The sequence below is a fragment of the Camelina sativa genome, chromosome 11 (assembly GCF_030686135.1).
Source record: "Camelina sativa cultivar CO46 ecotype springtype chromosome 11, ASM3068613v1".
Classification (NCBI taxonomy): Eukaryota; Viridiplantae; Streptophyta; class Magnoliopsida; order Brassicales; family Brassicaceae; genus Camelina; species Camelina sativa.
Genome location: NC_141890.1, coordinates 4,815,748 through 4,841,377, shown reverse-complemented (window position 1 = coordinate 4,841,377; position 25,630 = coordinate 4,815,748). Strand labels below are relative to the sequence as shown.

At 32.8% G+C, this 25,630-nt stretch overlaps 4 protein-coding genes and 1 long non-coding RNA gene across 16 annotated transcripts; 3 read left to right on the top strand and 2 right to left on the bottom strand.

Annotated features, from left to right (window-relative positions):
- The first annotated feature begins 1,383 nt into the window (after positions 1–1,383).
- Positions 1,384–4,338, top strand: LOC104721753 (histone-lysine N-methyltransferase ASHR3-like). 2 transcript variants are annotated; one of them, XM_010439818.3, is made up of 11 exons: positions 1,384–1,794; positions 2,053–2,199; positions 2,454–2,618; positions 2,733–2,759; positions 2,854–2,965; positions 3,080–3,173; positions 3,266–3,359; positions 3,441–3,519; positions 3,608–3,779; positions 3,867–3,947; positions 4,049–4,338. In XM_010439818.3, the coding sequence occupies exons 1-11, from the start codon at positions 1,453–1,455 to the stop codon at positions 4,197–4,199; spliced, it is 1,464 nt and encodes a 487-aa protein (XP_010438120.2). In that variant the 5' UTR covers positions 1,384–1,452; the 3' UTR covers positions 4,200–4,338. The 2 variants fall into 2 exon arrangements, with proteins under 2 accessions (XP_010438120.2, XP_019087895.2); XM_019232350.2 differs by having other exon boundaries at positions 2,730–2,759.
- Positions 4,339–11,149: 6,811 nt separating this feature from the next.
- Positions 11,150–15,263, bottom strand: LOC104721752 (crossover junction endonuclease MUS81). 10 transcript variants are annotated; one of them, XR_015571459.1, is made up of 15 exons: positions 14,737–15,263; positions 14,289–14,383; positions 14,114–14,192; positions 13,935–14,021; positions 13,729–13,851; positions 13,395–13,623; positions 13,072–13,267; positions 12,874–12,989; positions 12,626–12,756; positions 12,453–12,510; positions 12,199–12,352; positions 12,026–12,105; positions 11,688–11,928; positions 11,517–11,603; positions 11,150–11,420 (listed from the first exon to the last, which is right to left on the bottom strand). XR_015571459.1 is itself a non-coding variant. In XM_010439816.3 (15 exons), the coding sequence occupies exons 1-15, from the start codon at positions 14,931–14,933 to the stop codon at positions 11,316–11,318; spliced, it is 1,983 nt and encodes a 660-aa protein (XP_010438118.2). In that variant the 5' UTR covers positions 14,934–15,263; the 3' UTR covers positions 11,150–11,315. The 10 variants fall into 10 exon arrangements, 7 of the variants coding, with proteins under 7 accessions (XP_010438118.2, XP_087329359.1, XP_087329358.1 ...); XR_015571460.1 differs by having other exon boundaries at positions 12,199–12,357; positions 12,626–12,700; positions 14,737–15,136; XR_015571461.1 differs by having other exon boundaries at positions 12,626–12,700; positions 14,737–15,136.
- A 246-nt stretch (positions 15,264–15,509) lies between these two features.
- Positions 15,510–16,373, top strand: LOC104721750 (uncharacterized). Its single transcript, XM_010439812.3, has 2 exons — positions 15,510–15,932; positions 16,200–16,373. Exons 1-2 carry the CDS (start codon positions 15,620–15,622, stop codon positions 16,214–16,216), a joined length of 330 nt encoding a protein of 109 aa, XP_010438114.1. The 5' UTR covers positions 15,510–15,619; the 3' UTR covers positions 16,217–16,373.
- A 3,803-nt stretch (positions 16,374–20,176) lies between these two features.
- On the bottom strand, positions 20,177–20,685 carry LOC104790382 (uncharacterized). The gene has a single exon (XM_010516124.3). The coding sequence runs from the start codon at positions 20,621–20,623 to the stop codon at positions 20,231–20,233; it is 393 nt and encodes a 130-aa protein (XP_010514426.2). The 5' UTR covers positions 20,624–20,685; the 3' UTR covers positions 20,177–20,230.
- Positions 20,686–23,517: 2,832 nt separating this feature from the next.
- Positions 23,518–25,146, top strand: LOC104731584 (uncharacterized). 2 transcript variants are annotated; one of them, XR_015571095.1, is made up of 7 exons: positions 23,518–23,611; positions 23,692–23,780; positions 23,863–23,961; positions 24,155–24,196; positions 24,434–24,502; positions 24,589–24,679; positions 24,888–25,146. It is a non-coding gene; the product is annotated as an uncharacterized LOC104731584 (long non-coding RNA). The 2 variants fall into 2 exon arrangements; XR_015571094.1 differs by having other exon boundaries at positions 24,054–24,196.
- Positions 25,147–25,630: the final 484 nt, after the last annotated feature.

Genomic DNA, 25,630 nt, shown 5'->3' with positions numbered 1-25,630 from the left:
TCATCAAATGTACAAAACTATTTTTAAATGATTCTATATCATGCGTCTTTAATTTTATAGTAACACCACAATGAAATGGTGAGGAACCATCGGATCGGACTAACCGAGGAGGATATACCAAATTTCATTAGTAAAAAGACTAAAAAGTAGCAAACTAGCAGAAGAAAATAATGCTATCAAAATATAAGCACAGATCAACGTGCGAAGGTATTTTAATTTAATTATTCATGTTCGCTTGTGTAATACAAACTACAAAGTGGTAATCTTATGATTCAGTGATTTATTTTGCAATCTGGATTTATTTGAGTTCTCGAATTGGATACATATCTTTTGATTTTAAGATAAGAACTTGGACTTGGTTTGAAACCATTCCAATCCAGTTGAATAATATAAATGGAAGGATATCTTCAATATATATATATATATATATTTTTTTGGTCAAATCTTCAATATTTTTGTCCAAAAAAAGAAAAACAAAGAAGAATATTTCAATATTTCCCCCTTAAAAAATACAATTTCAATATAACCAAGAAACTTTTTTATATGTTTAAAAGCGTGTGATATTTTCTAAAGATTTGCATATCACATCATTTGTATGTACGTTGCTTTTTTCGTTATAGTTTATTTTTGTGTATATTATATACAAAGTTGTCGTGAAGTAAACATATCTTATTATTAGTTTGCTTTGTTGGTCCGTTTTTCATCTAAATCGATTCTTAGACGCCATAATTTCTTGCTAGGAGGATTTAGAGAACCAACTAAACATTGGATACGTAATTCTTTAGATTAGTTTAACGGTTACTCGTTAGTCATATTATCTTTGTAAAGTGTATAAACAAAGGTGAGTATTGCGTGGTAAACTGTGGAAACCTAGACACAAATATCAGTACGTTACTAGATTTTGTGTTGCTAAATTTAGAGTTTAACAAAACAGTTTACGCCATGTTTTGTTTGAGTATATAGTAAGCAAATGGAAACTGACCATTAATGGTGTAATATAATTTGATTTAAGTTGACATAAACGAAACTAAACTGACATGTAAGTAAACACATCCAAAAAAAAAAAACGAACTCCAAATATCTTGTTTTATTATATAATAACTAACAAACCGAACACTGATCAATCAGATAAACTTCCAAATCATAAGTTTGATTAATTCGTTTCAGTTCGGTTTTACCAACATTGATTATTGCGTGTAGCACTGTTATTGGTAGGTATGGGGTTGAGAAATTTAACAACCAAGGAAAAAACAAAAGTTTGGGGGCGATTGCGAAAATGTATGAAAATACAAGACCTTTTTTTTGTATAAAAATTTTAAGGACAAAAATCTCCCGCCTTTAATTCCCTCCATATATGGTTTTTTTCATGTCTTTTCGCTTTTCGCCTACCCACAAAGACAAAAGGTAACTGTCTTCTTCATATACTTTCATTCTTGTACTTGCGAGTGTTAGATGTTAGATCTCGGAAACATGTCTTTGTCTGCGTCCGTTGCTCTCACTTGTTGCCCTGCTTTTCTCCCGGCGGCTTCAGGGCCTGAATTAGCCAAATCCATCGATTCACCGGAAAACGTAGCCGGAGACAGCAATGGGGAACAATTGCCGGAGGAAGAGGTCGGTGACGTCAAAATTTCCAGTGGAGTCACTGCTCTTATCCGGAAACAGAATCCATCTGACCGAGCCAAGAAAGGTTTGATCCTGAATGATCATGTGAAGGATTGGGTCAAGAGAAGAGTGGCTTCTGGAGTTTCTGAGTCGAGATGTTTCCTCCCTTTTCTTGTTGGAGCCAAGAAAATGGTATTTTTTTGTTTATTTAGTTATGAAGTTTGTGTGAAGTAATAGATATTCGTATTGGATCTGTGATTATGAGTTTACCCTTTTTGATTTTAGTTATCTCCGTGTATGATTTCGTGTGCTTTCTCAGATTCATGTAGATATTGTTTAACTATCAGATTTTAGGGTTATTGTTTATGGAATCTTGAAGTCAATTAGTGATTTGTGAAGTTGTTAGATTTATTGACATAATGACTTATATGGGATGTGGTGTGGTGTCAGGTTGATTGTCTTGTTTGCCATAAGCCGGTGTATCCGGGAGAAGAAGTATTGTGTTCTGTTCGTGGCTGTCAAGGCGCTTATCACTTGCTCTGTGCGAAAGAAAGCCTCAGTGTCTCTAAATCAGGCAAATTTAAGTGCCCTCAACATGTAAGATCCTCATTCATTGTTTTGTATTTGAGAAAGATTCTTTCATTTTTGTTGGCTTGTTTTGTATTCAACTAAGCATATCATATAGATGTTCACCTATCTCAACCTCTTTGTTAGTTCACTGGCTGTTATGTTGGTAGAAATACTCAGAGAAAAAGATAAGTATATGTAACAGTGATTAGGTAGGGAATTGAAATGGATTAGTTTGATTGTGCGGTATCTCTCAGTTTCATCTGATAGAATGGAGTTTTCAGGAGTGCTTTCTCTGCAAGGGAAGAGCACTGTGGCGGTGTATCAAGTGTCCAATGGCCGCTCATGATAAACATTCTCCATGGCCAGAAGAAATACTTCACCTGAAAGACCAGCCAGGAAAAGCAGTTTGTTGGAGGCATCCAACTGATTGGCGGCAAGACACAAAGGTCAGTTTTTTTACAGTTTCCCTCATTTAGTAGATCCTATCAGAAGACTCTTACAATATGTATCCTCATATAGACTCACTCACATGACTGATAAGTTATCTGTTGGTTTAGCAGCATGCAGTTGCGCAGAGTGAGATGGAGGTCAGTGTTTCTTGTGACTATAATTAGGAAAGCTGGAGATTTGTTTTTTCTTACACTGTTTCAAGTAATGCTTATCTACTTTGATATTCAACAGGTCTTTTCCCAGTTGCCTTTGCCATATGTTGAAGAGGAGTTTAAGATTGACTTCACATGGAAAGACTCTGTTGTGAAAGATGATCCACCTCCTTATGTGCATATTAGACGCAGTATCCTTTTATAATTTCCACACAAGTTTCTTTTGATTCAATGTTACTGCCATATGATCACATGATTCTCATTTTGCTTTACACTAGTGTGTGTCTTTCCTTGACTGAGTTAAGATATTTACTTCGTGAAAAAGAAGCGTGATGATGCTAACGATGGTGTTGGGTGCACAAATTGTGGCCCTACTTGCTGTAGAAGCTGTGTTTGCAGGTATGCTTGTTGACTAACAAACAAATCTCATCTGTTAACCAGAAAAGGAAATGTCGTTTGAATAGTTTCCGCTTTTGGAAAAATTGTTGTAGGGTTCAATGTATAAGCTGTTCTAAAGGATGCGGATGCCCTGAAACTTGTGGGAACAGACCATTCCGCAAAGAGAAAAAGATGAAAATTGTGAAGGTAAAAGCCTTAGTCTCTATTTTATAACTCTTCCATTACACATTGTTTATATCTTGACATGTCATGTTACTGTTTTTACAGACTGAACATTGCGGTTGGGGAGTAGAGGCAGCAGAACCAATCAACAAAGAAGACTTTATTATCGAATACATTGGTGAAGGTAAACTATCTTGATTTTGTATTTTGAGCCTTATGGATGTGTGGAAAGGGACAGAGTATCTAGTGATTAATCTCACTCTTATCTACAGTGATCAGTGATGCTCAATGTGAGCAAAGGCTTTGGGATATGAAAAACAAAGGCATTAATGAGTTTTACATGTGTGAGATTCATAAAGACTTCACGATTGATGCCACCTTCAAAGGGAACACCTCTCGGTTTCTGAATCACAGCTGCGACCCAAATTGTGTATTGGAGAAGTGGTAAAGAATTTAAACATTTCAATTATGCTGAGTAATAGAGAGTGAGTTAAGTTTAATTCTTGTAAAATGTGTGGATATTTTAAACAGGCAAGTTGAAGGTGAGATCCGTATAGGTGTCTTTGCAGCTCGTCAAATAAAAGCAGGAGAGCCACTTACATATGACTACAGGTCAACTTGGACCATTTCTTTCTTCTTCACTTCTCTTTGGTTATAATTAGATTAAGGAATCTGAGATACTGATATATTTAATTCTCTTTGTTTAATGGCAGATTTGTGCAGTTTGGGCCTGAAGTAAAGTGTAATTGTGGGTCTTATAACTGTCAAGGTAATCTTGGGACAAAGAGGAAAGAACCAAACCGTTTAGTTGCGTCTTGGGGAGCAAAACGTAGAAGAGTGTTGCACCAACCTAAAGCCCAGTAATTGTTGCAAGATATTTGTAAACAAATGTGCTTTGAACTGTTGTGTACTAATGGGCAAGAACCTTATTCTTTAGAGCACTTTCATGAATTAAAAACTCATGGGAGAATCTTATCAATAAAATAATTATAGTTTAATAGAATTTAATTGCTTAAATTAAATCACTGTAGTAAAATGACAAGTGTGAACTTCTTATTAGCAAGTATATCATGGATTCTATATTTAAGAACCTCTTTCTCTCCTTTTTTTTTTTGCTCCAAAATTTCTTTCCTCGTTGCTCTTATATATTGAACTTGTAATTGAGGCTTAGTTAGTTAGTTAGGCTCACTTGACGGGTTATGTTTAAAGTATATGTAAATTGAGAAGGCTACTTTACTCTTTAATGATCCGTTTAGCATGAGCCATTGATTTTTTTTCCAAAATAGTAGAAAGATAGTGAGAATTTGTTTTTGTGTTTTCAGTTTGACATGATTAAATTGTTTAATATTTATTATGTTGTTTTTTTCCTACTTTTTATCGCAATTTATCCGGTAAAAATAAATAATTAGCTTCAACAAAACAAAACATTAATATAGTAAAAATATGATATGCTTACATATGGTTTTATTGCCATAATGTATATTTTTAAATATGATATACTTACTCATGTAGTCACATGTGCACATCATGCGCACCAAGATTGGTTTATTTCACAATTGTAATTGTGGATGTGAGAAGTGTCAAGGTAATCTTGGACAAAGAGGAAAGATCCAAACCGTTTGACTGCATCTTGGAGAGCAAAATGCACAAGAGTGTCGCCGACGTAAAGCCCGTTAATCACTGCAATATTAGCTGCAAAATATATGTAAACAAATGTGCTTTGATGGTTTTTTGTTGTGTACTAATGAGCAAGAACCTTATTCTTTAGAGCACTTCCATGTATTATAAACTCATGGGAGAATCAGATCAATATAATAATAATAGTTTAATAGAATTTAATTTACAATTATTGGGAAAAAATCAAACCAATGTAGCAAAATGACAAGTGTGAAATCCCTTATATATTAAAAAAGAAGCATTCTCACACAAAATGCTGATGTGTCTCATTCATAGAGCTCTGAACACTATTTTCTTTATTTGTCATCAGTTTTTAATAATATTTACATTTATATACCATTGTATTTTTCCAAAAATACAATTAACACCTAAAATTAAATTTTTATATTCTCTTTCTAACTTAATTATATCCTTTAATTACATTTTCATAAAAATCTTTAAAATAAATTTTAAGAACTTTTTGTTCATATGATATGATAATATAAGATTGATATTACAATAATTCTCACGAGTTAAATTTTAATTATTATACAAAATTATATATATATATATATTATATACTACACAATAGAATTTTAGATTTCAATTACCGATAAATATAATAGATTTTGTGAATTAAAATTACGTAAAAATATTTAATAACTATTTTATACTGCACTATGTGCATGTTGTTACCTAGTGGGGTCTTATTACTTAGATTCTCTCAGAGTCCCACTCCTTTGTCCAATATTTGTTTCCTCGTTACTTTAATAATGTGTATCTAATATGCTGTTATACAATAGTTTCAAAATGAATTCGTAATAAATAACCACTTGAACTTGTAATTGAGGCTTAGTTAGGCTCATTGTTGACAGGTTATGTTTAAAATATATGTAAGTTGAGAAGACTACTATATACTCTTTAGTGATCCGTTTGGTAATCTGAGATTCTCAAACAAACCCCAAGAGCCATATTTTAGTTGCAAGGCAAGAAAAAAAAAACCAATCAAACAAGAGAAAGGGAAATTTAGTTTATTTAACGTTTTTTTGTCATTTTGTACTTATTATACAAATTAAACTTATTTTCAAATATTATCTATCAACTATTTCGATTATTCTAATTCCAATTGTGGAACACATTTGAATATTCTTTAACTTGTGTCAAAACAATTATTTCAAAAATTCTAGTACTAAAATAACTGATAGGTTTGTGGTGAAGGAAGTTGTGGACGTGCACTTCAGTATCTTTACTCTCGTTAGCTCATTTGATTTGATTTAGTTAGTTGATTTCAAGTTTGTGAAGAATTCATGTTCTCTCATTTTTTTTAAAGTAAAAAAAACAAATAAAATGAAAAATTATAAGAATGTAGTGTTCAACTTCCTACAAAAATAAAAAGAATATAGTGTTCAAGTTATAAAGCTGTGTAACAAACAAATCGTTGAGCAATAATGTTCGCATAACATCAATATTAAAGTTTTAAGAACACAAAAAATGACCCAAAACAAATCACAAAATTTAGTTCAGGATCAATCAAGCCACCAAAAAAAATCCTAACTTACCCACGTTCTAGAAATTGCATATGATGATATTAAACTAAACCCAAACTCCAATAATAAATTCACATCCTTCTAAATTAAACCAAATCCCTAACTTACTATGCTTGCACCATCATAATTGGTACTTAAAAAAAAAACTTATTGATTATTGAATAAAATTTATGCCTCTTCAAATATTATTACAAAGTTACATTTAGGGGAATTCCGAAGTGGCGAAGTACGTTGAACAATTAAATGCTGGCATTAGACGAAGTACACATTTAGACATCATCACATTCGATTAACCTAGGCTTAATATACAAATTAAAATTAACTCACCAATGATCATCAATAAAATTAAGAAAAAGACATTTAACCAAACACAATCAATTCAACCCAAAAAAATACATATATTTGGTTTACAGACTAAAGCCGGTTATACAAGTAAGTTAAATCAGAGACGATCTTTAAGATCACTAGGTATGGAGCCCCCGCGATATCGCGGAAGAACTCATATTAGTAAAATATTGATTACAAAATTTTTTAATTAAATTTATTTATTAAAATATTAAAATTTTTAAACTATTTAATAAAAATTTCAAAACATACAATTTTTTGAAAAATTCTTTATATTTTATTTGAAAAATATACTTAAAAAAATAATCTTACCTTTACATATGATTAAATAAATAATTATCAATGCTACACAGTACACACATCAAATTAAACAAATTTTTACGATTAACTGCCATGAGATTACATTGCAGTTGTGTTATTTCGTTCGCTTTTCTTCATAACCTTTCGTTCGCATCTTTTCAATGTAACCTTTTATTTGTGTTTTTTTTGTACTAACTTTTCGTAAATATTTTTTAATTTCTGAAAAAATGAATAAATGCAATCTACAGTCGTGTCTTCTCTTCTTAACCTTACAGTCATATTTTTGTATATCTTATGAACCATTACAACTTGTTCTCTTGTTGTCAAATATGATATGTAAATGATTATATTTTTAAATTTCTTTCTTTTTATTTTGTTTTAAATGATAAAATTATGAATACATTGTATAAGACACTATAAATTTCTTAAATAATCATATAATAAATTACAGATATTAAAAATATTAATTGAGGACCATTCTTAATATGACATAATGCTTTGTTTAAATTCATTTAAATTAATTATTTTTATCTTTTTAGCATAACTCAAACATATTTCTATTTCCAAAATCAATTTTTACTTCATAAAAAATGAATATTAATATTACTATTCAGTCAATCAGTAAGAAAATTACCAATCCTCTCAAATTTGAATATAACTAAACCGAAAATTATCATATATTTTATTTACTTGAATCAAAACTAAGTTATATATTCATATAAAAAAGAATATATCTATTTTCATAAAGGCAGTATTGTAAATGAATATATAATACAAAAAACTCTCGTTTTATAGATGAAACATATTTCTATATAAAACAACCTTTAAACATTTTGGCAATTATAATAGATTATATATTATATATATATAGTTAATCCAATATTGAATGTACTTACTACTTATTTTTCTCCGCCTAAGATGTTGGTTAATTATCCCGAGTCACACATAAATAAATAATATACTAAATATTAGAGGGAAATAATAATAGTTAAAACTTATAACAATAATATTTGGATGTATGATGTAGCATCACAATGTGCGCGTCTAAGGAAGATGGTCGGCCAAGGACGATCGGGTTCATTGCTCTCACACGCTTCTCTTTTTTTTTGGCAGTCAGAATCCAAAACCTTTTCAAACTTTTAAAGTATTTCATATTCAGTATATTTTGTTGTTAAGATTTCAATTTGAGTGTATTATGACTAGAACTAAATATACAAATTCCCTTAACCTATATAAAGTTGTAGATAAGTCTTTGTCGTTAAGATAGTTTATTGGACAATCATCTCAACCGTTAATTTTTCTGTTGATCACCGGTTTTCCATCTCCCAATAAACTGAATATTCTCAACAGTAGAAAATATAATAGAACGAATTTTAATATTTTATTTTTATTTTTACCTTGATATTTCATAATCAGATACTTTTTAAAAAAAAAATAAAAATATAGAAATTCATATTGTTTTCTATAATACAATTAGTTTTCTAATCAAAAAGCATGGAGTAGAAAAATATATACTTGTGACAAGAAAAAAAAAACCAAACATATACAAGCCAATATACTCTCATTTTCTGAAAAACCAACTTGAACCACATTTTTTAACAGCTAAAAACAAAAATTTCGGTTTGGAGTCATACCAATAGAATGATAACCCTCGATGAATAGATGGTTAAAGAGAGTATCTTAAGATTACTTAAACGAAAACAAAAAATTATTTAAATATATTTTAGTATTGTAGACACGACAATAAATATCAAATTTACCAAAAAATTGCAACAATTCATAAGATAAATCAAAAGTTAAATGGTTCATTAAATAAACGAAATTTACCGTGGTGTAATTAAAAGGTTGCAACAATTCATTTAAATATATTTTAGTTACTTAAAACTAATAAATAATAATTTATGAATAGTTTATCCAAGTAATGTGATCTTAAATATTAATTATACCAATATTAATGGTTCAATTAAACGGCTAAAATATATTTTTTAATATATTAAAATTAATAATTTATGAAGATGTATACCTAGAGACTGAATATAATTAAATATTACAACGATTAACAAAATATATAAACTGCAATAAATTTTTCACAGTGATGAAACGTCATTTCTAACAAATTCTGTTTTAACTAATACAAATATAAAAAAATGAATACAATGATAAGAAGTTATTTATATATAGATTTATAAAGATGTGAAAATTTGAATAGACACAACTGTTTGTAAAAGACACAACTCTATATTCAACAGACGCAATTTTTGAGAGAGACACAACTGTAAAAAAATTCTGTAAAAAAAATAAAATTCTCCTGTAACTAATACAAATATAATGAAAATTTGAATATAACGATGAGAAGTTATTTATATATAGATTTCTAAAAATGTGAACATTTAAATAGACACAACTGTTTGTAAAAGACGCAACTCTATATTCAACTGACGCAACTATTTAGAGAGACACAACTGTAAAATATTTCTGTCAAAAATATAAAATAAAGAAAATTTGAATACAATGTTGAGAAGTCACTTATATATAAATTTATAAAGATATGAACATTGAATAGACACAACTGTTTGTAAGAGACACAATTCTACATTTAACAGACGCAACTTTTTAGAGAGATGCAACCGTTGAATTTTCTGTCAAAAAAATATATATACATATTTTACGAAAAGGTACGACGAAAAATTGCAACTAACATTTATTCAGACTATTATTATTATATAGATTAGTAACCTTGGGCTTTTAACTCATCATAAGAGTCCATGACGTCGTGGTGAGACATAATTTTAGTTATTTATTATTATTGATTATTCAAGAACTTCTTTATAATTTTATTAATCATTATCGAGAAGGTGAAAAAACTAAAATACGATAAATCTTATAAGTATACCGACGTGAAAAAAAAAAAACTTTTCCTAATCCTAATGAAAAAAGGTCTCGTCTTCTCTTATGATCTCTATATAAAAGACGTACGCACATTCACAAACAAATCATCAAAAACTCTTACACCAGCAGAAACCCTAGCGACTCTCTAGCTATGGTGAAAGCTTCAGCAATCATCCTTTTGCTGCTCTTGTTCTGTTCTTTGGCTTGCGAGGCACGTGTTCGTCTTACGAGTCCTGATCATACAACTGATCATGAGACTTTTCACAAAAAAGACGAGAAGCCTCAACAACCAAAACGTGTAGGTCGATCTGATCCTCACATGATTGAAGCATATGTCAATCTCTTGGAGCCTTATGAGCCCTTCCCATATCCGGAGATGATCCGTAACGTCCAAGCCTCTCTCAGGAGGAGGATGCGACAATAATAGACCATCCTCGGATAATCTGTATATTTGTAACAAACCTGTATTCATCTGTATAAAATAAAACAGGGACTAGGCCATCCCTAAAAAAAAAACTGGTCATGATCTCGAACCGATCATCTGATGAGCCCAAGGGAGGGCGAAACCACTTTCATAACCACACCATCAGAAACCTTAAAATAAATAAATGAGCAGAGTAATTAAGATTCAATGATCAGCTTTGGCTCCCGATTCTGGTCCGAGTAATTCCAAAAAACATCTACACCTTATAAGTTGGTTCAGTTTCAAACGCACACAGTTTGGTCTATACCATCCTTAAACCTCGTAGTTTGCCCGAGAATCATAAAGTATCCTACCGATGTGGTGTCCGAGAATGATTATTTAACTCAATTAATGTATTATGTATGTATAAAGTCCAAAATCTAAAAGAACACATCGCTTATCTAAAAGAAGTAAAGAACTGCCTTCTATATAGGCACTTGATAAGTTTCAGATCTCTCGACAAATGTCAAAGGGCATTCTTACTAGCTCTGATGTACATTTTACATTGTTGCTTTGATCTCTCAACATCTCTTCTTGCGCAGAGGCAGAGATTGTTTTAGTTCACTTTACAGTAGAAGTCATCAGTTTCTTAAAGAAGTACAAGATTCGAGATGTTAGGGAAAGACAATACGTCTAGATGAGAATAGGCAGAAAGGAGATAAAAGTTTTGGGTACGTTTCGGTTACAAGCACACCACTGTCCAAAATCTAAAAGAACACATCGCTTATAAGGCCCTTGATAAGTTTCAGATCTTTCTCTCTCTAAACACTAGAGTAGAAGTCATTCACCCCAAACTAACTTGAATACATTCTTACTAGCTGATACACATATTACATTGTTGCTTCGATTTCTCAACATCTCTTCTTGCTCAGAGACATCCCCTTCCTTCAAAACAATGCAAAGATTGTTTTAGTTCAAGTCATCAGTTTCTTAAAGAAGTACAAGATTTCGAGATCTCAAGCAACGGCAAAAAGGTCTTACTAGATGAGAATAGGCAGAAGCAAGAGATATAAGTGTTGGGTACATATCAAGAACAGCCATGGCAATTTCCTCAGTTACCTGCGGGATCTGCACCAAATACTTATCAATCGAAATGGATTCGCAGAACCATTCACTTATAAGAACCGAAAAATGCATAGCCAGACTCAGTACCTGCATAAGCTGAATGGCAAATACATCGCTGATTGTCATTTTATCAAGGTCTTGACACCTTTTGACAAAACTATCAAAAGAAGGACACGAGGCCGCCACTTTGCTCTTGTCATTATCATTCACCCGTAACTTGTAGTACTGATATATTGATTTAGTGAGGTAACCGTATTTTCTTAGCGTCTCACCCAGCCCTTGTGTCCTCAGCACATCAAATCCCTCCAGAATCTCTGTCGTGAAACAACTAGAAGCATACATAGATGAAGATAAGTTTGGTTCAAGATCAAAACAAAAATGCACAACCAATTTATATTTTCTGAAACATCAAATAAATTTCTTACGCCGTTTTAATGCTTTCTGCTGCATCAGAATGGTTTGGATCTCCTTCAAGAATGTATATCAGCTTCTTGAATCCTGATCTCTATTTAGAATGTCAATAAAAGAAGAATATGAGAAACAACCATCAACCAAAGATAGAGCAAGTCAGAAACTTAGGAGTTGAGAATACACACACCTGAAGTCTAAGTTTTTGGTCCCTGTAGCGATTATCTCTAATCGATGAGCGCATATCATCAACATTCTTCCTCTCGGCAATAAAATCCAGAACATACTCATCCTCAAGGTACTTATGCCGAGCAATCCAGATACAATCCCCGACTGGTAATCGTCTAACCTACACCACTTTTCCAGTTAATTTGTGTAATCTCGAATCTGTTGACATCTATTCAAAGAATCTGTTGACATCTATCCAAAGAATCAAATGCAAACCTCAATCTTGATATTGAATTCAGAGCATATGTTATCAACTATATTCCTGGACCGTGATCTGTGAAACCATAAGAAACGTATATAGACTATTGTCACACTCTCATAACCAAACCATAAGAAACCAAACCACAACTAAAAGATAAGAGTAGAGCAAGATTAAATGTTCCACAAACCCCTTAGTGGCGAACTTTTCTCGATCATCCAGTATCAAGATCACATCATATGCTTCCTCAAACGTTTCTCCAAATCTAAGAGGAGGGAGGCGTGGAAAATTTGTTATTCCTTTGGTTCTATCTGATACCAACTTTGTAACCAGGACACAATACAGAACAATTAAAGCTGATTAGCAATCCAGTTGCTGCTGATCATTAAAAAACATAGCTAACAATCTACTGATTATTGAACTCAAATGGTTACATACAGAAGATGAGCAGGCTTTCACAGCATGACTTGAACCGGATGAACATGGATTTAAGGTTGATCCATCATTGCAAGAACGGAACTTCTTAGCAAGTGATCCCTCAAGATCAACTTGACCTGTATTTGTAGGTAAGACTTCATAAGATGAAACATAAACTTTTCACAAACACAGCACTAAGCACTAAGATAAAGACCGTACGAATTTGTGCTCTAGAAGGTTCTCCTGAATCTTTTCTTCTATTTCGAGAGTCCGGACAGGAATTATAAACCTCTGCTTGACGAAGATGGCACATTACTGAGAGCCAGAGAGTTGATGGATCTTTGTCCCCAGATCCATCTGAAACCTCTCTGAATGCAACAACGACTTGTTCCTTAGAATAACCAAACGGTGTAAACTGTTAACGAAAACCAAAAAATTAAAACATAAAACTAAAATAATGAAGCAAAACATGTCACCTCACAACCAATCAACACGATATAAGAAGAATTTAAAGGTCGAAATAACATTATGATGATGATGACCTTTTCAAGAATATCGCTTGGAATGGCTGATTGTGCCCTAGATCTGGGATCAGCATATGGCTGTTCTTCTCTCATGGTAAAAGAACAGGTGGGATTTTGATTCGGTGTTTTCTTTGCTTGCGGTGCAGGATCCGTTTCATCATCAGATAAGATGTCAACTGAATTAGGTAATCCAGATCGCACGATACATTCGTTTGCAACTTCCCGACCTTCAACTGTCAGCATGTACCTATGAAAAGAAACAATAGTCTCAAGATAAGGTCTACTTCTCTAGAAAAATACAAGTCAAGGGCACCTAAATGATAGGGAAGAGTTTCAGATATGAGTTTTTTACTTGGCTGGGTTGCTAGATTTGACCACTAATCCCTTCTGTATAAGTGTGGTCATACAGCTCCATCCACTATACCACTCCCTCTTAGAGTTTCCAAGTCCTGCTTTCCCTTTACCTTTCTCTGGCCTAGTGACAAGAATGGAAGAATAAGAGCAGAAGTTAGGTACAAAACCAACAGATTAGAGATTGGGAACATGATTAATTCATACCTAACAGGAGCATGTGAGAGCCCACTCGCATCAGCAGCATCAATAAGCTCTTGTTCACGCATGAATTCTTTCCCATTTGTAGTCCTTCTGGTAAAAAGAAAAACGTAAAGGTCCTGAAAAAGGGTTTACAGAGAGGAAATAAAAACGTATTTTGTGAGTATTATAACCATGTAACCAACCTGTACAAGGTTATTAGTAATGCATACGCCACAGAGTTTCTTTGCGGAATGTACCGTTTCTTTCCATTGGCCTTTTTCCCTGGACAGATTAAAAATCACCATACGTAAAGACATCACATTGATAACACATGTGAACCATATGATATAGATACACCCAACAGCCCAACTCCATTACCAGCACGATTATCAGGTAAATCTTCTTGCTCAGAACCTTCAGCACCAGTATCAAAATATCCTTTCATGAGCTTAACCATCCACTTGCCAAAACCCCTACGCAACAAATTCAGCAAAAATCACGAAACAAGATACTTGGTTGGATAGAAGCAAAGCCACCCCAACAACTAAAAACCACTCACTATCAGATTCTGGATAAACAAAGAGAATTCTCTGATTTTATCTATCTACATGTATACAATTTCAGATAAAAACAAACATGAACCCTTAGCTAAAGCCTAAATCAAAAGGATCCAAAAATCGGAGAATTTCGAACTAAAAACACACAAAAAGGTCACATCTTTCCATAAGAAATTGAACACAAAAGGCATTTCAAACAAGAAACGAATGACCCATAAACCCAAATTCGATAGGAGAGAAGTGAAGAGAAGAGAAAGCAAGAAACTTACTTGATCTGCGACAAGTCTTTGAGTGTGTTAATGGGATCCTTGGCGTCGCAGACATTTCTATACGCCTTAACAAACGTCCTCTCCAGATTTTCAGACAAGCCTTTGGGCTTATCAGCGTGTTCTTGCTTCTTCTGCAACACATGAGCCGCTAAACCTTGATTCTCAGGACACCGTACGGCCCGTCTCTCGTCATCCATCACTACCCCACTCTAAAGAGTTTGGATCTCTCAAATTCCTTAGTGATTGGCTGTATTCGCCGCCGGATAAAGAGGGAAAATTTCACGCAAAGGTTTGATCTTTGGTTCGACAAACCAAAATCTTTTAGGCGTTTCGTTGGGAATTTTCAAAATTTGGGGATTTTGGCTAAACTACGCCTGTTCAATGACTATCATGACATCACGAGTGAGAGCCTCCGTCTGATTCAGAGGCTTTTAATTTGAAACATCAATCACTTGGTTCAATTAAAAATTTACGTTTTGATAGTTGTCACATTTGTCACTTTGGTTCTTTCTTTTTATTTTTGTCACAAATTGTCTTCGGTGAACAAAAAAATATATATATAAATAAAAAAATACTATTTTGTCATTTACTACTTTATGTACCTCAGATATAAGTGTCATGCATTGGCTGCCATGTAACGTTAGTTGTAGTTAATTACGAGGAAACTCATCAGAATCTCACAGAAAATTGCAAGTCTTTTGTCACATGAAACCAATTGGAAAAGATTAACCACTTAAGTCTAGAGTACTCTCAGCACACAAAAAGATAACCTCACATGCAGCACAACGCGTTAAACCCTCTACGCCACACTATATATAAAAGACCCTCAGCAACTTCTCTTTAACCAAAAACTCAAACCTACACTCACTAGATTCAAACTAAAATGGCCATAGGTTCTCGTGTTTTGATTTGTCTGACCATGATCCTTGTAATTTCAGGAACACTACTAGTTCCAGGGCATGGAACGTGCCAAGGTGACATCGAAGGTCTCATGAAAGAGTGTGCCGTCTACGTGCAGCGTCCAGGCGCAATGGTAAACCCCTCTGCAGCGTGCTGCAGAGTCGTTAAGAGATCAGACATCTCTTGCGCGTGTGGCCGTATCACAGCTTCAGTGCTAAAAATGATAGACATGGATAAGGTTGTTCATGTCTCTGCCTTTTGTGGGAAGCCTCTAGCTCATGGTACCAAGTGTGGAAGTAAGTCTGATAGAGAAGTTTCATTCTTAATAATTAATACGGTTTTTATCTTGTAAAAAAAACTGAAGGTATCGCTAGAGAGCTATATATATATATATATATGTAGCAAAAATGTAGTACAAAAACTTAGAAATATCGGTAAGGATTTAATAAAAAAAATTGTATGCGTTTTAAAAAAAAAAAATTGTATGCATGTAAGCACAAAAATTTGCGTTTTAAAACATCATATGATCTCTATTAATATATGGAATTGATCTCATGTGGCAGGTTACGTTGTGCCATGAAATTTGGGACCAGAACTTGGGAGCTAAAAGGGGTTTCTAGAATAAATTGTTTGTGCATGAAGCTGTAGCTGCTGTACTATTTCGTATTTCCCCACTACTAAAATACTCTTGTAATCTCCCTAAAATCCACTATCATTAAAATCTACTCTTTATGTTATCTCTAATATTCCATGTTACGAGTCGAAAGACGAAAAGTATCTATGGTATCGTCAAGATTCAATATATTGATGCTACGACTTTCCAGTATATAAGAGAAGAGAAAAGATCTTCTTTGATTATAGGAAAAGATTTTACCTATTATTTTTCACTTACGGTTAATGATTTAATACACAAAATAAATGTTTTACACAAGAATCACAACTCTTGGACATGTTGATAGTTCGAAGAATGGAAATTGAAAAGAAAAAAAAATTAAAGCAACAATGATTTGAATAATCCAGAAGAATATATAATGAAGTCCTTACAATCAGATCTGAGTTTCATTAAGATTTTGAAACCCTAGCAGAACATATGCTTGTGATACAAAAGAAATCTCTAAAAGATAAATGGGTCAACAATAGAGAGAAACAAAAAAGAATGACAAGGAAATCAATCCTCGCCGATTGTCAAAAAAAAAAAAAAATCAATCCTCGCCGTAGATGTTTAGACGCTTGGTATGCAAGTAAGCATAGTATGCCGAGTTGGTGTCAATTTCGTAGATTTGGTCACCAAAAGATGCCGAGTCGGCCTTCTCCATGATTGGGTCATATTCCTCAGTTTGATAAAATTTTATTTGGACTCCATCACGAATGATGACCGGGACTTTCCAAGGACGGAGAGCCTCTGAAGCACCCACAAAAAGCAAGATGAGGAAGACAATGAAAAAAAGCTGATTTCTCCCAATCTAGTTGACATTAATTGTTGTTGTAGATAAGGCTATGATGTAGAAGAAGATCTTGAGTAATAGACGATAATCCTGGAAGTTAACAGCTAGCTATAGGTAGACGATAATCTGCATGCATGTTATACAATTGTGGATGTTGTTATATAACTTACATCTACAATCTATTGGGAAAAAGAAGTATACGGATTTTTATGTTTAACCCAAACATAAGTAATAGACAATATTTGAAGAAAAGAAAAAATACAAGTTATAATGAAACCGAAGAAAAAAAAAAGATGCATCTTCATTGGTATTGGTTTCATCAACGATCTAAAGATATCGCCTCCTCATGACAGAAAAATCGACATTACGGATCATCGTAGAACTGTACGGGAGCTGATCAGATTCATAGTTTAGGACATCATCTTCAACTGTGTCGAAGTAGGGTGGAAGGCATGAATCATCATCATCATCATCAAAGCTTGAGATTAGGTCTTGCTTCTTGTCAACGTCCAAGGTATCACTCGTGTGATCATGAAGAATACGTGCCGCACAAGATAAGGCAGAGCAATTGATCAAGAGCAAGAGGATGATGAAGCTGATTATTGTAGAAGCTTTTGCCATCGATGGGAAATATCAAAAAAGAGATAGTGTCAAGGAATGGTTAGGGTTTGAACGTGCGTATAGTAAGATTTGGAAAGAGAATACAAAGAGGTTAGGCTAGCTTTCTGCGTAGAAGAAGATCTCGAGAGAATAATGGTTTTGTGATTTGAAATACTCTGTGTGCATGTGTTTTTATATAGAGGTTGGACGTGTGGAAAGAAACCGACCTTATTCCCTTTAGTAATTGATAGACCGACTTTAATTATTATTATTATTATTATTATTATTATTATCTTTTGTCTCCTAAATTCAGATGGAAAACGTAAGTTCTTTAATCAAAACATGCACCAACTCGTTTGACTCATCCAAGACATAAACCGTGATTTTATTTTATTTATTTATTAAAAAAAAGCAAACAAAAGGAGAAAAAAGTTAACTAGAATTTTTTTTTTAATCTTCATCCAAAACTTTTTCATCGTCATGATACTTGGAATCCCTACAACACCCGTTTTGGGATAGTAAAAGTATACAACATCTTTTGTTTTCTCATCAATTAGAAGAAAAAAGTAGCAGGAAAAGAAGGATTTTTCTTGATACGCACACCGCACGCAAATACGAAAGGATCATTAAAAATCTACGATTAGGGCTTTGGGAGAATATAATCAAGCATCGTCACATAAAATCAATACAAGTATTTGATTTACAATTGGAACCTCTGAATTAATATGACCTAAACATGATAAATTTATGTTTGGAGAGTCGATCGTCTAAATAATAGAACTTTGATCTCTCGACTCTCTACAACATGATCCAAAATCGAACAGTCTACATTTAGTACATGATACTTTGGACAAGTAATGGACGAGATAACATATCGAAAAATCTAGACACGGCAAAAAATGCAAAAGGCTAAAAGAATAATGTCACATATTCTAAGAAAAAAGAACAGAGATAACTTATCAGATCAAGGACTCATGAATCCAAGTTGTACGTCGACAAATAAGTACTTCACGTTGAAGATATATTATTTCAGTATATATATTGAGAGACAAACAAGTACTTCACGTTGAAGATATATTTTTTCAGTATATATGACATATTGACATATATATGAGATGCCGTTTACTTATTTTTCATACAAACAAAAGAGAAATGACCATTTAGATGCTTCCACCGGGATGGAGAGTATAGTGATGTTGTTTTTCCACCTCGACAGCCGCGAACAGAAAACATCAATTCATCTCCCAGCTTTATGGCAAACAAAGACAAATCAACCAGTTGACACGAAAGTCCCGTATAGTCATTGTGCCAATAATTTGAATACATTCACATGTCACGAACTGACTCGAAGATTCGATGTAACTCTACATTTTTAGTAAAATGATACTCAAAAATTATCTGAAAGAAAAATTTTAGTCTAGTTGAAGCCGGCTTTCCCTATTAATTTGTTTTTTTTTTAATTATTTATAAGATACATAATTTGGTTGCATTAGTCTAGTTTAAAAGTAACCAAATTAAGTGAATCACTAACTTAGTAAATAGAAACCCAAAAGTATCAGCCTAAAAAGAGAACATAAAGAGATTAGATGATGATGGGAAAAACGATTTTTTTTTCACGATTGTACAATTATATTATGTTAAATTTATATATCGAATATTTACTGTGCTAAAAATACATTAATTTTTAAATAATTTGAATTTTAAATCCAAACTTTATGTTTTATGCTTTAACATATTAAAACGTGTTTATTTTTTAACTCTGTTAAATTTCGGTTGAGTCAACCTAACCTGGAATCCATGTGTGCAGAAGAAATGAAAATTATTTCAAATAAAGTTGGTTCTATATAATGAAAACAACGTCGTTTTAATCGTTCAAATAAAGTTGGTTCTTATAATATACATAATATGGTTACATTAGTCTAGTTTAAAAGTAGGCAAATTAAGTGGATCACTAACTTAGTAAATAAAAACCCAAAAGTATCGGCCTAGTAAAAAGAGAACATAAAGAGATTAGATGACGATGGAAAAAACAGTTTTTCCATACCTTGAATTTATACCTCGAACTATTTATTATGTTAACTATTCACTGTGCTGAAAAATACATTAACTTTTAGATAATTTGAATTTCAAACCCAAACTTTATGTTTTGTGCTTTAATATACCAAAACGTGTTTATTGGTTAACTAATAAAAGTAAAAACTAATACTAAAATACTCTTGTAATCTCACTAAAATCTACTCCTGTATGTAATCTCTAATATTCCATGTTACGAGTCGAAAGACGAAAAGTATCTATGGTGTCGTCAAAATTCAATATATTGATGTTACGACTTTACAGTATATATACTAGAGAGGAGAAAAGATATTCTTTCATAATAGGAAAAAGAGTTTTCCTACTATTATTCACTTACGGTTATTTATTTAATACACAAAGAATCACAGCTCTTGGACATGTTGATTGTTCGAAAATGAAAATAAAAATTAGAGTAACAATGATTTGAATAATCTAGAAGAAAAATTAAGTCATATTACAATCAGATCTGAGTTTCATTAAGATTTTGAAACCCTAGCAGAACATATGCTTGTGATACAAAAGAAAGCTCTAAAAGATAAATTGGTCAACAATAGAGAGAAACAAAAAAGAATGACAAGGAAATCAATCCTCCATAGCCAATCCTCGCCGTAGATGTTTAGACGCTTGGTATGCAAGTAAGCATAGTATGCCGAGTTGGTGTCAATCTCGTTGATTTGGTCACCAAAAGATGCCGAGTCGGCCTTCTCCATGATTGGGTCATATTCCTCAGTTTGATAATAATTTCTTTGGACTCCATCACGAATGATGACCGGGACTTTCCAAGGACGGAGAGCCTCTGAAGCACCCACAAAAAGCAAGACGAGGAAGACAATGAAAACAAAGTTGCTTACTCCCAATCTAGTTGACATTAATTGTTGTTGTAGATAAGGGCTATGATGTAGAAAAAGATCTCGAGAGAATAGTTTTGTGATTTGAAATATATGTCGCGTGTGTTTTATATATATAGAGGTTGGACGTATAGAAGCCGATCTTTATTTCCTTTAGTAATTAGGAGACAGACTTTAATTTATTTCTTTTTTTTTTGTCTCCTAAATCCAGATGGAAAACCTAAAAATTTACTAAATCAAAACATATTTAATTTGACTGTTTCAATGTTTTGCAGCAGAAAGCATTTAAATTGTTTTACCCTTATGTACAGATGATTTTCTATTCTATCTTGAATTACGTGCAATACATCTCTCCATTGTATCGGCGCAAGAAGAGATGTTGAGAAATCGAAGCAACAACGTAAGATGTGCATCAGCACGTAAAAGTATGTATATTCAAGGACTTTGGTTGGGGTCATCCACACATAAACATTGTAAATACAAAATATTTTCAGATAATAAAAAACATTTACTATCAGTCTATCACAATTCCCAAACCCCTACAAATATAGTGGAAAAAAATTACAGATCATCACATGAAGAGCTCATAGCCTATAAGTCTTCACGAAATTGACATATGCTTCAAACGTGTGAGGATGAGACCTCGACACATCAATAACATGGAATTCCTTAATTTCCTATGATGATTGATAAAATAAAAAAATGTCTCCATATTTTTGTCTTCCATTGATTTGTAAGATTAGCGTTTTTGTGGTTTGTCCAGTACATGTGATTACCAAAATATTGATAGTGATATAATAAAACATTCTTATTTCGTTAGAAGTCTCCATATTTTTTTTTCTATCAATATATTTTGATTTCCCGAAAAAAAAAAAAATACAGCAATTCCGTTACATATCTCTAGCTCAATCTTTATATAATCATAACCACAAAGCAGCATAACGCCATAACCGGTTAATTCTGGTCTTCTGGATGTTAACAGCTAGCTAGACGACGCTCTTCATGCTGTTATACAATTATGGATGTTGTTATATAACTTCATCTACAATCTACAAAAGAAAAAGTTATACGGAATTTTATGTTTAACACAAACATAACTAATAGACAATACTTACTAAAAAAATATATTTATATTCATCTTGGTATACATTTAAATTTGAAAAAATAAATAAATAAATAAATTACAAGTTATAATGAAATCGAGGAAAAAAAGAGAGAACAAAGAGATGCATCTTCATTGGTATTGGCTTCATCAACGATCTAAAGATGCCTCCTCATGACAGAAAAATCGACATGAGAATCTTCGTTAAGTTTAGACATCCTGCAACTAAAAAAATAAAGGTTACCAGAGATTAAATCCTTGCAATAAGTCACCGCTTTTATTAAAACAAGTCACCGCTTCTATTAAAATAAGTCGCAGCGGTAGTTTAGATTATCGCCTGTTTTTTATGGCGACACATAATATGCTGGTAATCCCGTCAAAGTAGCAACGGCAGTTTTCACATTTATTTGGTCACAGTGACATTTACATTTTAGCCGCTGGAAGGAGACGCAGCGGCAACCACATCCTGCGACTAAAAAAATAAAGGTTGCCGGAGTTTAAATCTTTGCAATAAGTCACCGCTTTTGTTAAAACAAATCACCGCTTCTGTTAAAACAAGTCGCAACGGTAATTTAGACTATCGTCTGTTTTTTATGCCGACACATGACGGCAGTTTTCAAATTTATTTGATCACAATGACATTTAAATTTTAGCCGCCGGAAGGAGATGCAGCGGCAACGTAACGAACATGCTTATTATGGATCATCGTAGTATACAGGAACGGCTCAGATTCATAGTATAGGACATCATCTTCAACTGTGTCGAAGTAGGGTGAAAGGCATGAATCATCATCATCATCATCAAAGCTTGAGATTAGGTCTTGTTGCTTCTTGTCATGAACATCCAAGGTATCACTCGTGTGGTCATGAAGAATACGTGTCGCACAAGACAAGGCAGAGCGATTAATCAAAAGAAAGAGGATGATGAAGCTGATTATTGTAGAACCTTTTGTTCAAGTAAATAGAGATACATAGTAAATAGCTATATTGGTTTTAAGTTTTAACAATTGATGCGAAATCATATAATTAGCATCACTTTTTATTGATGTAAATGTGTATCGATTTTTTAAGTAATGTTAATATAAATTATAAATTATATCCATTGTTTAACTGATATAAAATTATATTTTGTATCAATATTTTACAAGTGATGCAAATTAATTGAAATTTATATCAATTGTACTGAATTGATGTAAATCAGATTATATCAAAGTGCCACGTTTACAGCAAAAATAAAACCTTATCTCTTCTCTGTACGACGAGACGAACAAAACATCAAAAAAAATTTCTTCCCCCAAATTGAAATCTAGGTCTTTTTGAGTCCACCATAGACTCCACCGTGAAGCTCGTCGGCGGCCTCATTTCGCATCCATTCCGATTTCATATCTCGGCGAAAAAGTGATTAACACGAATCGTTATGTCTCCCTCTACCTCAATTTTTATTTGCTTCCTTCTCTTATTATCTTTCTCTATCTAGATCCGAGTTTGCGATATTTCAAGCTACCTAACAACAAATTCCTCCATTTTTTCAAATTTCTTTCAACTATTTAAGCTCCAGGTTCTTATTTATATGATTTTTCTTGTTTCTTCTTCTCTGTGATTTGTTCCTTTTTGTGTTTAGATGAACGATTAGATCTCGAGTCTGATTTAGTCTCTTTGCGATGGATATGGTTCGGATTCGGTTTCAAAGTTTTAGTATTTTGATTGCTTGTAAATCAATAGGTGGGTTAAGCTTTTGATTGTTCAACATTTCTCTTTATTATATGTTTTTCTGGAGAGGTCGATATATTGAATTGTATCATGACATCGAATTAAATTCATAAGCTTGTTATTTTTTTCTTGTTTTAGTGCACAACGCTTGCATGATTTGGGTGATAAGTCGATTCAGCAATAGTTTTGTGTACAGAGGTATTGTAGATTGTTTCTCGAGGACATACAGAGAATGTGGATTATATAACTATGGTTTTTGTTTACTTGTTCTTATTTAGGTCAATGGAGATGGAAAGTATGAGCGGATAAGTGGAACAAGCCTTTGGTGGAGGCACAGTTTTAGGTCCTCAAAAGCTTTTAAGAAAACGTAAGAGATGAATTTTCCGTTAACTCTATTCATGTTTGTAGTTTCCTCCTTGCCTGAGTAACTATTAATCTCTTAATTTCAGTTTTGATGAATTGCTTTGAGTTAAGTCAACATGGAAATAAGACAGAGTTTTTGACATGCTTGTGGTGGGGATATCTACGGTGGAAAAAATTCTTTAAAGGTAATTGATTAATTTTGGTTTGCTAAAGTTATAGATTTGATTCATATATGTAAATTTCAAACCTTCTATTTTCATTATCTTTTTTTTGGTAGATTGGTCTCTCCTCTACAAGTATCACTTCGAGCTTTGGGAAAGCAATTTTCTGAATCATTTGTTTGGATTGCTAAGTGTAATGAGTTGTTTCATTCGTTAGGATCAAGATGGAGCACAGTTCAGAGGATACCTCAAGGAGAAGGTCTTACCTCCTGTTGAGCAAATACTACCTTTTCCATTCTCACAATTGGTTTGATGCAGTTTTTGATAACAACAATCAGGGAGATAAAAATTCTAAAGCTGCATCATGAGAATGTTATTCAGCTGAAAGACATTTGGTTCCTTTTTAGCTTGTTTCAAAACTTTGATGTTTTTACATGTTTTTTTTCTCCGTTATGGATCTATCTGCATTTTCTTACTGTGTATTGACAACAATCAGATATATCTAGACTTGAAGCCAAAGCACAACTCCAGCATAAGGATAGGGAAATTGCAGCTCAAATTTTAGGTAAGATGTTTTTTGCTTAGGCTTTTGATTGACATTAGATTGTTTTCTCTTCCTACGAGAAGCCAAACGAAGCCTTATGGTCTTAGCAAAGCAACGATGCGCACAGCTGGAAGAAGAAAATAAGGTTTGAGGGAGAACCGTAGTGGTGGGAACAGCCAAATGGATGATGATGATTTGGTATTAATTCCTTATACTCTTTATTGTTCCTTAAAGGTTAACAATTTTCATGTTTATTTCTGATATTGAATTGTGTCTCGTATATTTTCGCTCATGTATAGGTAAGACTTACAATTTATGGTTTATTTATCTCTATGTGATTGCTATGTGCTTATAGGGTTAATGGCATATTGTGGCTTCTCACGATTCTTTTGTTTCATATGAGCAGATACATATGGAGAGGATAACTAACATGTCTTTTTCATATATTCAAAGTGAACTAGTAGCTGTTCATTGGACTGTTTCAAGAAACGCTGAGTGAGCAGCTAAAAGAGAGTCTTTGCTACAAGTAAGAAAGGCTTGGATGGGTTACATGTACATGTCAAATAGTGTTTTTTTTATTTTTAATGTTAGTTTTATTTTGTTTAAGACTTGGTGACACTTTGTTATGTAAGACTTATTTTGGTTAATGTAATTTATGTTATGTATGTTGATTATTTTATGAAATGTAAAAATATAAATATATTTAAACAAATTTTGAAAAAAAATTATAATAATAAATAAAACAGCATGAATTTTGTGATCCAATAAAATATATTATAGCATTTGATTAGTGCTATGATATAATTACGGTAAAAACTCCTAACATAGCGTGTAAAATGACTTATAACATTATTTTTAAAAATTTGAAAAGCGGGATAACATAGCATTTCTGTACTGCTATGGTATAATACTATATCATAGCATACGAATTCTGCGCTATCATATGTGAGGTACCTACAATAACAGTGACCTAATATAGCGTTTGTAAAAGAGCTATGAATTACATATTATAGCGTTTCTCTCGTGCTAACAATGTACATATTTGTTGTAGTGATATCTCTAGCTCAATCTTTATATAATCATAACCACAAAGCAGCATAACGCCATAACCGGTTAATTCTGGTCTTCTGGATGTTAACAGCTAGCTAG